Source organism: Rhipicephalus sanguineus, chromosome 10, assembly GCF_013339695.2.
Source record: "Rhipicephalus sanguineus isolate Rsan-2018 chromosome 10, BIME_Rsan_1.4, whole genome shotgun sequence".
Lineage (NCBI taxonomy): Eukaryota > Metazoa > Arthropoda > Arachnida > Ixodida > Ixodidae > Rhipicephalus > Rhipicephalus sanguineus.
Genome location: NC_051185.1, coordinates 14,913,576 through 14,931,070, shown reverse-complemented (window position 1 = coordinate 14,931,070; position 17,495 = coordinate 14,913,576). Strand labels below are relative to the sequence as shown.

The following is a 17,495-nucleotide window of genomic DNA, read 5'->3' as shown; positions in this document are numbered from 1 at the left end:
GACGCCGACGAATTTGGCGCCGAGTTTATATAAACAATTCAAAAAGCGACGGTAGCGCTCTCTAGTTTCTATAAGTCTTACTAATAAAGCAAGCAGTTTTAGTTATTGTTCACATAAAATTAGGTTTAAAAACCACATGCATTGTTTTAATAATTGAAAGCGTCCGAGAAAGTGAAATAATTTCAAAAGCGCAATGGCGCTTTCGAGGCGTTAATATGGAGGCTGGCGTTCTGCATAGCAGACGATGCCATCGTCGTCTGCTTCTGCCTCGCGGCTGACCCCCAATTTTTCTCGTTTGCATAATATATTTTGTGTTCTTCTATACACTCAGAAGTATCCTGCATACTTAGAAGGTTAGCGCTGCCGCATTCATGGCGAGCGAAATCCCAACGCTGATCACACAGACTTGCTGTACGTAAACCGATTCGCTTCAACACATATACCGGTGTATATATGTGCTGTACAGGCATACACGTTTATATGCAAAAAAAAGAGAAAAAAGATGCGCACTACATGTTCGGAGCACGGAAGCTACACAGCACTGAATAAATACATAGATTCACAGGAAGCCGTCGCAAGTGTGATTGAAGTACACACCGCTAAAGTCCCTGCATTTTTGCAGCTGTCGCATCGTTTCGCTCACAGTATTCGGCAAACTGCATCGCGATCGGAACGCAACCGTGTAAATTCTACAGCCTTCAGTGCGGTCGAGACTGCACGCGTTTTCATCATTGCCGGGGGTGCAATCACCTACTACACCATCGGTCCATCGGCGACATTGGCGGCAAAATAGGAATTATCCCGCGACACGAATTTGTCAAACCTTATAATCTCGCTCGTTTTATGTGAAACGATAACGAAGCCATTTTAAAAATGCATAAGGCTGAGAGGTCCATGTTTCACGAGAGCGAAGCGCAATTAAGCGTTTCGATCGCTTCGCTCGGTTGTCAAGAGACGTCGCCGCGGTTCCCGCGTTCGTGTTTTGCGACGAGAGGCGCGGAAGCGAAACATGTACTGCCGGTGCTAAGAGGAAGATCCGTATTGTTTAAAAAAAGAAACGCTGACGTGTGCTTTTCAGTCTAGCAATCTAGGCTACGGTTCTGTGCGTCAAGGTAACAACAGCAAGAACGGTTTCCTTTATGCACGTGCGAGCCTGTGCGCTCCCAGACTAGGCGCGCGACCCACTCTAAATCAAGGATCGCAGGTGTTTTGCTGCCGCGCGCTATGTATATGCCAACCGTGCCACATATTTCAAACAGCTGCTGTTTAAATCGCCGCGCGGTGCAGGCCATGCAACGCGGAACCTGAGCACTGGAAGCAAGACGACACATCATCGCTAAGCACCGATCGTTTCGGAAGCAGGACGACATGGACACCTTGCTAGAGTCGATCCTCACCTACGCGTACCTCACCGTCCTGTACTTCTTGCAGGGCGTCCCATACGGCGTCCAGGACAAACTGTTGCCCCAGCACCTCAGGTCGAGCAGGTTCTCTTACAGCAAGGTCGCGCTCGCTCGGATCTTGCTCGTACCCTGGCTCTGCAAGCCCCTGTTGGCGTCTTACATCGAGAAGCGATGGACCCAGAAGCGCTGGCTCCAGGTCTTCCTCGGCGTCATGGCAGCGGTTACCTGGCTGTCGTCCTACTTCGGCGACAACGTCTGGTCTTTTGTCGGTACTTTGTTCTTGCTGAACGTGGTCTCGGCGTCGTTCGACATCTCCGTTGACATCGTGGCGATGGACGTGCTTCAAGGGTCCCAGCTGTCCCTAGGAAGCGCCGTTCAGGTGGGGGCCTTCAAAGTGGGCGCCATATTTGGAGGAGGCGTTCTCTTCCTGCTGCAACTTCTTGCTGGAGTGACGGGCATTCTGCGGGGAATGTCGGTTGTGTACGCCCTCGGACTTTGCATCGTCACGTTACGGAGTGACCCCGAAAGGCCCGGCCCAAGGTCCGAAGCAGGTCACGCGGAGGAAACTGGGGGAGACGACTTCAAACTCGAAGACGTTCAGTCGCGCGAAGGTTTGCGTCGCCGAAAGGGTGAATCGGAAAAGCTACTCGATGGAAGCGAATCGACTTCACGTGACGCCGAGACTGATGGACCGATACCCGGCTCTCTGCAGGAGAGATTGAAGAGGGCAGTTTCGGTCCACGGCACCCTGGGTCTTGCTGTGTTCTTGATCTTCTACAAGGCTGGTGAGTGCTTCGTGAAACAAGGGCGGGGGGATACACTATCCTTGACTAATTCTACATCAAATTTGGCAGGGTCCCCTGCTGTTTCTATTTTAAAAGTGATTGAGCACCAGCTGATCTTAATAAAGAAAGTGCGTAATTGGCATGTGCTTCTTCTCACGAAACCGATGACATTGACGGAGGTGTAAGCAAGAATGCATGCACATTGACATTTTCAGGGCCCTGCATTAAGGACAGGACTGTAACGTGCCATCAAATTCCTCGTCGCTAAAGCTAACCAAAATTGGCTATTAGCCTTATTACATTGTGCCATGCGCCGCAGCAGTCGGGTATCAAACACCACCCTTTGTACATTTGAGTGCTACATTAATGCTGACTCACTTGTGCACTTAAGTCATTGTTTTGATTTTCAGGTGAATACGGCATCCTGACCACATACCCTTCATTTCTACTGGATCGTGGCTATTCCTACTTCGTGGTTGGCTTCCTTAATGGCGGACTGGCGCAAGTTATATCCATCCTAGGATCTCTCATCGGTGGTTACATGGCACGGTCCAGCAGGTAAAGAGCACATGCCTGTTCACACCCACTGTACCTTCAGGAATAATGAAATTTGCATTCTAGTTTCCATCATCATTCACAGCTTTCGTTCACATATCCATATAAAAGAGGAAGAGCTATAGAGTGTGTTAATGAACCAATGTTTGGTCAGCGGTGTGGTTCCGAGGGCATCAACTGCAAGCACCGAGATGCTTGCTTAGTACTCTAATAATAATTATTGGGGTGTTACGTCCCAAAACCATGATATGTTTATGAGGGATGTCGTAGTGGAGGGCTCCGGAAATTTCCAACACCTGGGATTCTTTAACATGCACCTAAATCTAAGCACACGGGCCCCTAGCATTTTGCCTCCGTCGAAATGCGGCCGCCACGGCCAGGATTTGATCCCAGTACTATGGGTCAGCAGTCGAGCACTGTAACCACTGGACCACTGTGGTGGGTTTGCTTAGTACTTGTAAAGTATGATACTTAAGTATTTCTTAAATGGGACTCGTGCTCCTGGTTGCGATTGTTTCACTACAGCTTTACACATGCATGGAAGGTAGCAGTGGCAATTCCATCATCCAATGACATCTTTGCCTATGAAGCTTGTGAACTTCTCAAATGGACGGGGTTGTTGAAAAGTGCTCGAAAACTATACAATGCACTGAGCAAAGAGGTACTTGTTACATGCCTACCGTTCAAGTAAAGAGTCGAATGGCCTGTTGTATAAGAACGCGGAGTTGGCTGTCACCCTTTGTCCAACACTGATGCAAGCCGACCTTCTCTCCAGAACCCTTTGCGAGAAAAAAACGAAGCGATGTGCTTTCTCAAGCCTTATTGAACTTAACCATATGTATAGCACCATTTCATTGTGACCTGTTTCACCAAACCCCTGTGTGCTTGTTTGAAGGTAGTCTATAGAATAAAGAATATGCAAAGCAAGTGTGTTAACTTATGGCAACCTTACCATTGAGACTGAGCAAGTATGCGGTGCTTATAAACATAATGTTATAGATTTGATTTCTTGTCCTAACAGGTGCCATTTAGTAGCAGTGGAGTGTCAAAAAAAAACAAAGGCATTCATGCAGCTAGGCCTGGACGTGACATTACGGTGCTACTTTTTGATGAGGACAGAACAGAGAAGTGCACGACAGGACGGGCGCTGTCACACACTTCTCTGTCCTGTCCTCGTCAAAAGTGGCGCTGGAATATTTTAAGTAAGAATGTATCTCCAAATAGCCCCTCGGCGTGTTTTTTTAAGTGATATTACAGATCTCCATTTGTTCAGAATTAAACTGGAGCCCTCCACTACAACATCTGTCGCGCTTCACTATGCAGCTTCGATATGTAGAGAGCATCGTCAGTTTTTGTCTGATACCATCACACGCCGTAATTACCAAGTTTCATCTGCCACCAAAATGCTTTAGTTTTATCTGGTATTCATCATAAGCATGTAATTTCACTGAAATTGGTGAGAAAGATTTTAAATTTATTTAACTCTACCCGACGATTCGTTATATAAATGTTTGATTGCAATTAGTCCCTGGCAAAATATGCTTTCTCTGGTGCTTGTTTGATGCATCACAATTTTCAGAAACTAGCCCGAGAGAGTAAACACATCATAAAGAACGGCTGTGCGCACTTTTTGGTTCAGATTCCAGACCTCCACGTAAAAAAAAGTTTCTCGTGTTGTTATGTCAAGGAGAGATACATAATCACTCACGATGCGTTTCACTTTTTTTCCCCAGGAGTCACAAGAGCCTTCTTATGAAGCTGTGCATCGCTCGTGTTTTGCCTGCGGCCCTCATATGCATCACCAATACGCGGCTCTTTGGTCGCCCAAAGAATGTTTGTAAGTGTTCGTTATTTCATTTATAGCCCCGCCACGTTGGTCTAGTGGTTATGGCGCTCGACTGCTGACCCGAAGGTTGCGGGATCGAATCCCGGCCGCGGCGGCTGCATTTTCGATGGAGGCGAAAATGTTTGAGGCCCGTGTACTTAGATTTAGGTGCACGTTAAAGAACCCCAGGTGGTCGAAATTTCCGGAGCCCTCCACTACGGCGTCTCTCATAATCATACCGTGGTTTTGGGACGTTAAACCCCAGATATTATTATTATTATTATTATTAGTTATTTCGTTTATACTCCTCTCTTCAGCACCTGCCTGTGTTTGTTACGTACTGTTCCCAATCAATAACATTACCTTATTCCAGATTTTCTTTGTATTTGTGTGTTTTTCTTATTTCATCTCGTACTGCACGACATACACTTATGTCATTACGTAATACAGAAGGAATGTGTTATATGGACACTGAAAACTGAACACACATTTGTAAGGATAAGAAACAAATAAATATCACAAAAATTGTAACTTTTAACGTTTCTTACATTATGCCTGATAGATCATTGTTAGGAGTACGACAGCACACTGGCTCCAACTGTATGCCGTTACAGATTTGATAACGATAATAACTAGCTTTAATGCTGCAATTTAGGTTTCTGGTGAGTGTTATAGCTGTAGCCCAAAAAAAAAATTAAGCGGCCCACATGTCAAGCAGCAAAGCTGGGTTCAAAATTCATCTAGGCCGCTACCTCACTACTATGTCTCTTTTGTAGTTGCTGCAAATGTTTTACAGTAAAACACCACATGCTGCGTTCTTGTGCCGGAACAGTAGTTCATGTAAAATGAGCACCTAGGGCTAAACAGCAGTGGCAAAGCTGATTAAATGTTTTGATTAGGTACTTTCTGCCATAGACATAGTTATTGATTAGAGGAATTAGGTAGACCAAAGTACTGTATTTTCAGCAGAAGGAATCGCATAAGCTTTGCAAATGACACATCATTTAATGTGAGAAATGATTTCTGCATCATCACTGCTGTTGATTACAAAAATCACCAGCTAAATTTGACTAAGGTAGGTAGTCCTAACGTTTGACAAAAGTTTATCAGTGGCACCTGGTGAAAAGAGATGAAGTAGTCGCCTAAGTAATACTACTGCCAAGTGATCATTTCATTTCAACTGCAGCTTAATGTGAGCTCATGGGTTTTCACAGCATGTTCTTGAGCTTAGCGGAGCTTTCATTAATAAAGATAGACTACAGTTTACTCTAGAAGAGCCAAAGGTTGATTGTAGTGATCTTGGAAAACCTACTGGGCTAAAAAAAATACATCGAAATAAGTGACATCAGACTTGGCATGCTGGAGCTGAAGTTTTGGAGGAAGATTGAAATTTAGGATGGCCTATTGGTCTATGATGATAAAATAATAAAAGGAGAGTTTTTGAAACAGAATTTAGGCAACGAGAAATTGTTGAACAGAGAATGTCTCCGAAGCGAACATTTCAACGAGAGGACTTGTGTTTTTCAGTGTGGCAACTGCCTTCCTTAGCAGCGTGTTTATGTATGCCTTGCTCATTTTCCCTTAACTTCAAAAGTGAAGGAGGAGGAGAGCAAGCTTGTGCTCAAAGAATAATAGTTATCGTTGGGGTTTTACCTCCTGAAACCATGATATAATTATGAGAGATGCCGTAGTGGAGGGCTCCGGAAATTTCGACCACCTGGGGTTCTGTGCCTGAATCTGAACACATGGGCCTCTAGCATATTGCCTCCTTCAAAATGTAGACGCCGCGTCTGGGATTTGATCCCGCGACCTTCTGTTCAGCAGTCAAGCACCATAGCCACTAGACCGACACAACGGGTTGCTCAAAGAAGGGAAACGCAAGAAACAAGGGGGGAGGGGGCTAGTGGAGATAGGGAGGCTGGCGTGACAAATAGTGGTCGGTGTTTTACAGTACGAGAGAACTCGATTAGTCTTTCTTGTCTTGTCATCAAGCAGCAGGTTTAGGTATCTGTGTAAAACGTTTCGGCCCTCAGTCCAGCTAGACTATTTGATTCAGAATGTACCCCGCCTTGTGGATGTAGAACACATTTTCAGAGCTACATTTTATCTCTTTAGTTAGAGTCGCCAAAGATCATTGCTTTTTCACTCTGTCTGCTCGCTTATCTCTCGCTAGTGTCGTGCTCCACATTACGAAACGTGAGCTAGGCTAGCGTGTGACATAAGAATAGAAATATATGCTATGCAGACAGGACAAAGCGCAGCTGTTCGTGTTCTAAATTCACACATGCTCTGCTGCCAGCGTCATCTGGCTTGCCCTATGTTTGCGTCGTGTGTCTAGCTTGACGACTTCGCAACAACACGTCATGTTTTTTTTTTCCAGTTCTGTGTGATGCGATCTTCCTGTAACCTTTTTTGTCACCTCTGTTATGAAAGGTGTCACCCTTGTGCCCCTACAGCTGTCAGTCTGTCTTTTTGAGCCTTTTGTGTTCGTTCTGCCTTCCTCCCCTCCAAAAGACAATTAATAATAACGATCATAATGAGTTTTATTTTTATCTATTCAACGCTGGTAATACTCCCACTCTTCATTGAGAGTGTAATAGGTTTCATCGTGACGACATCGAGAAAAATGCGAAAGATTAGGTCAGAAACGAGTTAATATATAATAACTTGACTAGAACAAAAGTGCACAAAAGTTTCTTGTGGTTGGTAAAAGCTGGATGTCTCAAGAACTCTCAAAGAATGGTCATACTATTAAAGTCTTTAGTAAACTTGTGTGTACATCTTGTAAACTTGTGTGCACACAACATGTGTGCACAAGCACTAGTCGGGTACTGTGTGCGAAACCTCTGCATTTGCTGCATTGCAGTTCTGTGGCACGCTCTAGCGTGCATCCACTGTCGTGGCACAGCAGTTACGGTGCTTGACTGCTGACCAGAAATACGCGGGTTTGATCCTGGCCACGACAGTCTATTTTGATAGAGGGCAAATGCTAGAGGCCAGTGTACTGTGTGATGACAGTGCACACTAAAGAACCCCAGGTGGTCGAAGTTATCCAGAGCCCTCCACTATGGTGTGTCTCGTAGCCTGAGTGCATGGAACTTTAGCATTTTGCCTCCATTGAAATGCGGTCGCAGTCGGGATTCGATCTCGCGACCTTCGGGTCAGCAGCATCTAAGGTTTTTAAGCACACCAAACGAATGTCGTATGTGTTGCAGATTTCGGAGTTGCGGGCATGCTGACGCTCAACCTGGTGAGTGGCATGATCACCACCGTGGTCTTCACCATGATGATGAGCATGTCGCAGACCCTGCAGAGGGGCCTCCGGTCCACTCACTTCTCTTTTCTGTGCACCGTCGAAGTGGTCGGCAAACTGGCCGCCTCCATTCTGGTTGGTCCGTGCATCGACGTGGTGGGCAAGACGCCCACCTACTTTGTCATGACGGCACTTGCTGTAGCCAGTATTGCCACCACTAGGCTTCTCAAGTGATAAGTGCTCATTGAGGGAGCCGTTCGATTGTTGGAATCGCTAAAAGTGATGGGGGGTGCGGGGGTTGAGATTTAAATGTTGGACTTGACCAAATACAGCAGACAATTAAGCCGAGGAAAGCATAGGGGACGTTAATTGCTGTCTTTAACTGCAGCATAGTAATTATGACATAAATTGAAATTAGTTAAAGTGAATGGAAAATCACCCTTTCTGTCAGTGGGATCCGAACTAACTACCTTCGAATTATGCGTCCGGATTCGGTTCTCATTAACGGAAAGGGTGATTTTTCGTCCGCTTTAATTCATATCAGTTTATGTTGTAATTACTACACTACAGTTAAAGACAACAATTAATCGCCCCTATGCCTTCCTTGGCTTAATCGTCTGTCGGTTTTCTTTGGTTGTGTCTAACAAAGAACGAGCCACTCAGAAAAAATTTCCCTTCTACTGTTGGACTTGTTAGAGTAGTTGTAGTGGACATGCAAGAATAATAGAAAAAGTAAAGATAACTTGAAAACTACCACAGTGGCAGTTTTCACAGAAATGCACATGAGGAAATTTAACTTTTTATTACAGTGAATTTTTTTTTGCAAAAGTAGTTATATATTTTACTGGGAGGTGGCACTCTTTCAGTGCAGCTGAAGTGTCCCCCTTCGCTGATAAGTATTACTACTTTGACTATGAAATTTTCTGTAATTTTGACGTATTTTCATAGAAACTGTGTCTTGCTGCATCAATACATTCTCGGTGATGAAATTCTGTTTCATTTGCTTTTATGTTTAAAACTCAGCTGTTAAATACCTTCTATGGTTTGAATAATTAACAAGGTTCTTAGGCATAATTGTGTGATTACTGGGCTGGCCAGGAAAACAAAAACAAATGCACTTCTTGATTGTGAAATTGTGTTTAATGCTAAATGAACTGCTAGCATTTTTTGCAGATTTTACATATATATATATATAAGCTGTGTGCTTGTGTCATAATGTACTGAGCGATCTACCTTTTGACGTAAAACACGCGTATATTGTTGCACTGATGAGAATGATCAGCTCATGTTAATCTCTTCCTGTGACCAGCTGTGCATTCCATAGTGTTACATTGTTGATGTTAGCTGTTGAAATGTTAAGTTTTGTTTTATTTTATAGAGCATTCTCATGCAGTACCGATTTAAATTGCTTGCAAAATATTTGCACTTCTGTGAAGTTCTCAAACACTTTCTGATGGACTGTTTTCATTTGTGTTGCCTATTACCAGTGCTTCTTGCCAAACAATAGACATTGAAAAATACTGACATTTTGAGGATGCTGTTGTTATGTGGCAAGTTTTTTGTGGAGTTATCAAAAATATCATGCTGCGTGTATGGATCTTGCGTTGTATTTATGCGGAAACCCTAGAAGACCGTTTTAAAAATAATGTGACCTGTGCTACCAAAGCATCTTTTTACGTGGTCATTCACAAGTGCTTTAACTGCTTTATACGTCTGCACATTGTTGCGGCAACTTTCCATGGTCATTGACAATCAATTCACCACTTATTTGTAATGCCCAAAAATTCTTCAGAAGCACCAACAGTACATACATATACTTTCGATGAGACTATGTATAAACTTAAGCAGAAATGTTAACATAAAGATCCGCAGTAGGTGAATAAGTTTACTTGATTTCCATGACAAGATGCATAGGTTTATTTCTTAATTAAAGAATTTACTTGCATTATGTTCAGTGAAATCATTGTGCGTCAATGGTCTACAATGGGCTGTTAGTTTAAAAGCTTCATGATTATCTCTTACAGAGTGATTTCTCGCTGAGTTTATGACGGCATGCTCAATCACAAGAGTATGAAATGTAACCCTATCCTCAGGCCACAGCCTTTCCCAATTCGTGTTTTGTGTGGCCACGGCTACAGTCCAAATTCCTTTAACACAGTGTTGCGTATCGTTTTGAGAGTTGTCGACTTCTGATCACTTTAAGTGTATTCCCGTGCCTACTGCCAACACATTCACTCTTGTTTGTTGATGACATGAAAACGTTCATTTTCAGTGCTCATATTTTCCACAGTGTGCACTAATTGCATAGCCACTAGTTTTGTATCTGCGTGCTTTAGTAGGATGAGCACAAGGTTGTTGTACAGTCTAGGAAATTCAGTGTGAAAATGATAGCACTTCCGATGGAGTACCGAGTGAAACACTTGTTTTACATTGTGTAGTGTGCGACTGTGATTTAACACTCCACAGTGATATAACACTCCACTCTCCTTCACTGTGCATGGGTTCAAATTCCAAGTTGGACAGGCGATTTTTAAGGGAACCGTCAACAAATTTTTAAGAGTGCTAATGCTTGTGTTATGAAAGTTTGATAGCAGAGTGCCTCAGCATGTAGTTTTACGACCACCAAGCTACGTTTAACCTTCACTAGTACCAACATTTGATAGTAGTCATTGTGTGCAGTGTTTCATGACATTCCATGATGATTTAAAATTATAGTTCGTCTTCTACCTCTAACATACGATTTTGATTCTATCAACACCTAGCGCACTCATATCCTTTCAGTGTTGGCTTTGAGACACATCTTGGTTGGTTGTTGGACCCTTTAAAACTTTCAAACAGTAGTGGATCTGGTTGTCAACAAACAGTTCTGTCGAATTTTAGTAGTTCTGGGAAGAGCCTGTTACAAGTGCTGCTGTAAGGGGATATACTTACGGGCACTGATGCAATAGTAATACGCTACAATTTCAATTAATGTCAGCCTTACATATTGAGGCCGTTCTTGTGTGAAACCTGCCACGTGTATTGTGGAAAAGTGCATTTTACAAGCAGCTATTTTTCTTATTTTTGTAGCCCGAGGACATATTGAATATAACTGCTGAGGAGTGCTATGGATGACAACAGCCCTGTTGAATAGGCTAATCAAGTTGCATTGCATACAAGAAGTATATTACCCCCCCCCCACCCCCACTTGTTTTTTTAGCTGTTATGTTTCTACAAGGCCATAGGCCAGAAATACTGCCTTCTGAAAATGGTTCCTTTGTGATGCCGGCAATCCGTGAAACTCACGAAGAGTGCAATATTCCAGAGCTCATTTATCCCAATGTTTAATAACTGAGAGATTATTTTTGTAAGAAATGCAGCGCTGTTGAGGATCAAATTATATTGACAGGTGTGGTGGTGAGAGCTTACCAATGCTTTTTCTTTTGTTGTACCAAATATTATACCTCTTATATTATTTCATTGTCACTTACGACAGCTATTTTAGAACACCTGTGGGCATATATACTACGTATTGTGCGTGTTACATTGCGTTACAAGTGTCACGTTAGAACGAAGTTGAAGCTACGGAACATTACTGTAGCACGACTTTGAACAAGCACCACTTGTCAAAGTGCGTTTCTACAGTACTGCCTTATGAAATTATTCCAGTCTTTGTGGCAGCTGAGTGAGCAGCACATATCTGCCTAAAAAATTTTACCTTATAGTGTGTACACACCTTGAAGGCAAACTGCAGCAAACCTTCGTTGGCTAAGGTCGTTATGAGCGAGAGAGAGAGAGAAAAGACATTTATTTGGTCCGGAGGGAAGAGCATGAGATGTTTACACATCCAACTCATGGCTAGTCCCATGTCGGGACGGGGAGGCCGAGCCTCTCCGCCCTCTCACGGGCCTTCCGGACAGCCATGAGCTGGACGTCGTAGCTGGGGTCGTTGATAGCAGCGGTCCACCAGGATTCTTGACTGTAGTCCTGCAACGCAGGGCATCGCCAGAGCATGTGTTTCAACGAGCTAACGTCACCGCAGTCTGGGCATGTTGAATCTATCTCCGCATGTATCCTACTCATGAAGCTCCTTGAAGGATACGAATCCGTTTGGAGCATTCTCAGCGTGATAGATTGTGCTCTACCGAGTTTGTGGTGAGGGGATGAAAACACCCGTCTAATCCCCCTGTAGTGCGAGGTAATCTCGTGAAAGGTGACTAGGGGATCGCCGAACTCGAGCTGTTGCGAACCATTAGAGGGCCCCACATCGCCGCGGCATACGAATCCTCGCGCACGATTATGAGCGATCTCGTTGGGGTTCGGTTGGCCCGGTATTACGTCCGGACCCATGTGAGCTGGAAACCAGACAGTGTGGTGAATTACGTCCTGCAAGGTCGTTATGAGCGAGTAATGTGTAATGAGCAATCGTGGCAAGGCCTCAAGGCTGGTAATTCTGTAGTTTTCTCGTTAGCAGACTTCAAACTGCACCTAAGTAAATAACATATCCATTTGTTGGTTGTGACTACGATGCAAGTCCATGCATGCCACCAGCTGTTTATGTGCTGCTTTATACAGAAGGCCGTGCTAAGGAGCCGGGCCTTCTGGGTTGTGTCCTTGTCATGCGTCGCTCATGGGAAGCTGTAACGGCCGAGTCTTTTTTTAGTTTTTGGGGTCAAATATTGCTGAGCGAGCTTTTTGCGATGCTCCCACTCATATTTCAGATGTCAAATTCTGCTCGGAGATACTACCTGAAACTGGGCTTTATACGTGGTCTACAAGTTTGTTGCAGTTGGTCTCCGAGGGTGCGCTTACTCACCTGACTTCCTGCAACTTAGATGCATGGAAACTGATCAACCTAGAGGACAGCAAGACTGGGGTTTCCGTCTCAATAAAGCTGGACAAATGCTGCAGGGCAAAAGAAAAGCATGCAGGAATTGTCCTTGAATCCCATCTTTTTGATGGCTTGGATATGTCCTGCCTGAACATATCCTTGTACCAAATCTTTCGCTGTTATGCAGTGCGTGTAATGTGAACTGTCGCCTTAGTCATCAACCTTGCTGTCCTTGCTTTTACAATGGCCGACTACGTTATTAACTCCCAACTTGCTCAGAAAACTACATTCTTTTGAGTTATTATCTAGTCATGTGACTGCTATGCCAAAGGCTTAGGAACCTCAGAAACTGCGACCAGTAGGCCAAAGGGATGTGCACTCTGTAGACCAGCAGCGCATAAGCAAAGTGCCTATTATATGAAAGGAGGATGCCTTTTTATGGAGTAATGTATTGTTACACAATTCTAAGCCTTGCGAGCATTTAATTTCTTTAGCACCTTGCATGCAGTACTTTCCTGTTGGGAGCAGTGTGCCCTTCAGAGCATCCCATACTGTTCCTGATAGAACAGTATAGTGCACTGAGTGGTGAAGAAAGTAACCGTATGCTAAATTGATTATGACCGTCATTTGGAATGATGTGACATCATACTCTAAGCATGACATGTTTCACGACATCACACCCTTTAGTGTTATGTCTTGAAACAATATCATCTGTGTGCAAGCTGCTTTCTTGTTAAGGGTGTCATGGGATGCCAAGATACGTTTCGAACAAAAACGTGCTGTTCACATGTTCTGAAATGCACTTAAAATTGAAGTTTACAGACAAAATTACACCATAAAATGTAAACTATGTGCACACTATGTACAATCTCGACTATCAAGTGTGTTAGCTTGGCAGAACATCGTCATGAGGCCAAAGAAAAAAAAAACAATTGCTTTCTCTTTCTGTATGTTGCTGGTAAGTGTTTCGTGAGGAGTTTTCTACAGTTGGAAAATTGTGGTTACGCTGTTTGTAAATGTCAGTTTCTGAGGAGCATTAAATGCACCAGTTCGAACAAATTGAGAGAGACGTACTCCACTAGTGGAATACTTGATCTAGATAGCTGCTTGCCAGCTGTCAGTTGTGTTCTTTCGGAGATGTGTTGCAATATTTTACCACGAATCGTTTTTTTATAGCATGCATGTATCAAATCCTGGGTCTTAGTTTTGGAAATAAAGTTTTTCTCACTGAATTCTCGGTACTCTTATTCCTATGAGTGTCTGCAAGCAAGTGAATGCATGTGTTTTGTGCTTGCAAACTTGAGAAGATAAGACCAATTACTGATAATGAAGGTGGCATGCACTTTGCACTCTTGTATAAAGAAAGACCAGAGCTGGATTAAAACTCTCAATCTGACCGAATTTTTTGTTGAATTTGCTTTCTGTAAAATATTTTGTTTTATATCTAGGGTCTACGTGCCGAAACCATGAACAGAAGGGGCACACCATAGTGAAGGGCTCCCAATTTTGACCTTCTTGGGTTTTTAAAGATGCATATAATGCACAGTAAATGAGCTTTCTTGCGTTTTTTTTTACCATCGAAATGCGGTCGTCATGGCCATGATCAAGCCCTCAACTTTCAAATCAGTGCAGCCACTGCTTTGGGCTGTTGTTGGCTACCAACTATTTATTTCAATTAGAGAGTTCTTTCAGAGCAATTACACTGGCAGTAACACCAATATAACATATTTAGCTTAGTCCTAAATTTGCCCACTGTAATGGCATTGTATTGTCCGTAGGTTCGCAGAAACAGGCTGCTTAGATACTAACTATATTAGAAGTGTAGTACTATTTGGTGAATTTCTTGAGTGCAGCACGGTTCTAAACAAAATAAACTACAGCTCCTAGAAATTCCCACTGTGTGGTAGTAGCTGCTTCACAATAGGTGATTACTGTTGTTTCATATCTCCAAGCCAACATCATTCATAAAAGCACCGAAACAGTTGTCGATGGTCACCTCAAGGTGAAAGTTACAACAGAGGCAGCGCATAAGTTTCATTTTCTTCATCTTTTCCTATTCTGTAATGAACAAGATTACAGCCCCTCCTGACAAAACAAAAATGGCGGCAGTAGGTGCGTTTTCCACGACTTCCTCAGCGGGCACGTCGGCAGTCTTCCCCGGGTACAGGAGAGAGGCTGGCAGTGAGGTAGCGTCTACAACGCGGCCGCACCGGAGATGATTTCAATCAGCTCCTTGGTGATGACCGCTTGCCTGGTCCTGTTGAAAGTCAGCGTCAGCTTGTCAATCATCTCTCCTGCGTTCTTGGACGCGCTGTCCATGGCGGTCATCCGCGAGCTCTGTTCGCTGCACGCGTTCTCCTTCATCGCGTAGTAAATTAGGCTGGCCAGCGAGTACTCCTGGTAGGACCGGAGCACATCGGCGTCCAGACTGTCGTACAGCGTGTACTTTTCGCTGCTGGTCACGGTCTCCAGGCTGAAGACGGGAATGTCGGTCGTCGCGTACGACACCACCGACTTGAAGCGGTTGAACATGAGGATCCCCTTGTCGAACTCGTAGTCGCAGCCCAGGATGGCGTTGGCCACCTGCACGGCGTCGTCGAAGATGGGTGGCTTCTTGCCAAAGTCCGAGAAGCTCAGGATGATGTTGTTGCCGTAGAGCCGTTGAAGGATGCCGCGTACCTGGATGAGTAACGAGTGCAGGCATTAAGACTAACACCTCTACTTTAAAGACTACTGTACAGATGGTTTATGGCGGTGCCATGTTGAGCTGTAGCCCTGCCATTTTGTATCATTAACTAAACGGACAGCGCTACAATAGATGTGTATGCACGAAAACGGTCAAGTTGTTACATTCGACATTTCATGTCCTTGTTGATTCAGGTTGCAATAAAAAAAAAAAGAAAATTGTTTAACAGCGCAAGGTGGTGGCGCCGCCCGTGAGTCTTGCGTAAAATCATCTATAAAAGGGCATTGCTTCACCAGTGCTAGCACATGCAGTAATTCAAAAACCCTGACATAAAAATGCAAGTGGTTCGCACAAGAGCCGAGTGTGCTAACCTGAATTTCACGTTGCTTTATGTCGCAAGGTGCAACATTGCCAACTTTTTCTTCGAATGATGTTAGCACTCGTAAGCTTAAGCTGCTTTGTTTGCAGGTCAGTCCAAGTATGCGCATGCAATCAGGTTACTGTTCACCAGACTTTCAAGTCTACAAGATTTACACAACACAAGATGGATAGAGCGCACGCCGGTACTAACTGATTTCGAGACAACGAAACTTCAGGTACAGCTAGACGAAGTGAACAGGCAGGCAAGCGAACCTTACTTCACTCAATCACCAGACATCTCATCCCAATACCCGCCACGGTGGTCTAGTGTTTATGGTGCTCGAATGCTGACCCGAAGGTCGCGGGATCGAATCCAGGCCGCATTTTCGATGGCGGCGAAAATGCTTGAGGCACATGTGCTTAGATTTAGGTGAACCTCAGGTGGTCGAAATTTCCGGTGCCCTCCACTACGGCGTCCCAAATAATCATATCGTGGCTTTGTGACGTTAAACCCCAACATTTATGTCATTCCAAAGTGGCCCGGTCAATCAAGTAAACTTGTCGCACTGTAACCCCTTAGGTATCAAGGGTATCGTCAGTATGAGCAAAAAAAGGGATAGCACCAGTCTCCAGGCAGGCATTTGTGCGCAATGAAAGTTGTAAGAACTTGCAAACCTTATCACCGACGCAGATGATTCGAGCGTTCTCGAGCAGCTGGGGATCCTCCTGCATCATGGTTCGGATGCGTTTGGCTACGCTGGAGTGGATGGCGCCGCAGAGGCCACGGTCCGAAGAGATGGCAATAATCAACGTCTTCTGCTTTCCCTCGGGCGGCTTGATCTCGGCCACCTCGTAGAAGGCCTGAGCGCCTTCGCCGTACGGTCGTGCCTGCTTGAGGTCACGCTCAGCACGGGCGTACTTTGCAGCGGACACCATCTTCATACTCTGCGTGATCTTCTGGATGTTCTTGACGGACTTCAGGCGCACCCGGATGTCTTTTAGGGTGGCCATGTTACGGGTCTGGACGCAGACCGGCGCGAAAGCGCCCACTCTTTGCAGGGCCGAGAACATGTCGAGTTCCAAGGGGAAATGTTACTTGCCGGACAAAATGTCGACCTCCACCTTGCTCTCGCCGCCGGAAGTGCAAAAAGAAAGTGCCCATCGCCGGAAGCACGTGACCAAGTCCTGGCTTTCGAATTTTTGGTTTTATGCCTGTCCCAGTGGCGTCAAAATTAGATTGCTCAGAGGGCGCTGTATTCTTAAACATGATCACAGTTTATGAGACGCGGTTAGGGTAACGTCAGCTTTTAGCGCATTCTTTTTCATTAAATTTTATTAAAAAGTGAAGCATAAGCGTTCATTTTCAAACAAACATAAAGAAAAACACGTGCCTTAGACAAAACAGCGGCGAGCACAAAAGAACTAAAAGCATTTTCGTTTCATAGTATGAAACTCTGTGAATAAAATAGTTTGTGTTTTGGACTGTGGCGCCGCGTAGCGCCGCTGAGGTACAGAGCCTACCACATTTTTCGGACCGATCGGGCAAGCATTAGAAACGCTCAGGAGGCTGTGCGTAATTTGAGCTAAAGCGGCATAGCAATAAAGCGAAACGTGAATTGACCAAGTGAAACAAATGAGTTAGGAACTGGGGCTTTTGATTTTCTTCAGTAAAGCTAATGTAATCTCATTTTGGTTTTGTTTTGGTTTCACTTTCACTGCTACTACAAAGGGTGTGGCATCGTGTCAGGCACCCGATTAGAAATAAGTAATGATACAGTACCGTGCTCTAGTGATATAATGAGTTAGTTTTCTACGTCA

General features: G+C 44.4%; 2 protein-coding genes across 3 annotated transcripts; one reads left to right on the top strand and one right to left on the bottom strand.

The window, feature by feature from the left end:
• The first annotated feature begins 983 nt into the window (after positions 1 to 983).
• LOC119407092 (major facilitator superfamily domain-containing protein 3) lies at positions 984 to 13,894 on the top strand. Of its 2 annotated transcripts, XR_005186625.2 has the most exons (5): positions 984 to 2,188; positions 2,599 to 2,746; positions 4,477 to 4,580; positions 7,784 to 11,573; positions 12,194 to 13,893. XR_005186625.2 is itself a non-coding variant. In XM_037673926.2 (4 exons), exons 1-4 carry the CDS (start codon positions 1,369 to 1,371, stop codon positions 8,053 to 8,055), a joined length of 1,344 nt encoding a protein of 447 aa, XP_037529854.1. In that variant the 5' UTR covers positions 984 to 1,368; the 3' UTR covers positions 8,056 to 13,894. The 2 variants fall into 2 exon arrangements, 1 of the variants encoding a protein (XP_037529854.1); XM_037673926.2 differs by having other exon boundaries at positions 7,784 to 13,894.
• Positions 13,895 to 14,659: 765 nt separating this feature from the next.
• On the bottom strand, positions 14,660 to 16,837 carry LOC119407093 (ATP synthase subunit gamma, mitochondrial). Its single transcript, XM_037673927.2, has 2 exons — positions 16,353 to 16,837; positions 14,660 to 15,310 (listed from the first exon to the last, which is right to left on the bottom strand). The coding sequence occupies exons 1-2, from the start codon at positions 16,746 to 16,748 to the stop codon at positions 14,825 to 14,827; spliced, it is 882 nt and encodes a 293-aa protein (XP_037529855.1). The 5' UTR covers positions 16,749 to 16,837; the 3' UTR covers positions 14,660 to 14,824.
• Positions 16,838 to 17,495: the final 658 nt, after the last annotated feature.

Bases quoted from the DNA above. Each gene is read 5' to 3' on its own strand.
- LOC119407093 (XM_037673927.2), bottom strand. From the start codon at position 16,748: ATGTTCTCGGCCCTGCAAAGAGTGGGCGCTTTCGCGCCGGTCTGCGTC. The intron at 15,311-16,352 runs GTTTGCAAGTTC...TTACTCATCCAG, and splicing joins TCATCTGCGTCGGTGATAAG to GTACGCGGCATCCTTCAACG.
- LOC119407092 (XM_037673926.2), top strand. From the start codon at position 1,369: ATGGACACCTTGCTAGAGTCGATCCTCACCTACGCGTACCTCACCGTC. The intron at 2,189-2,598 runs GTGAGTGCTTCG...TTTGATTTTCAG, and splicing joins CTTGATCTTCTACAAGGCTG to GTGAATACGGCATCCTGACC. The intron at 2,747-4,476 runs GTAAAGAGCACA...TTTTTTCCCCAG, and splicing joins TACATGGCACGGTCCAGCAG to GAGTCACAAGAGCCTTCTTA.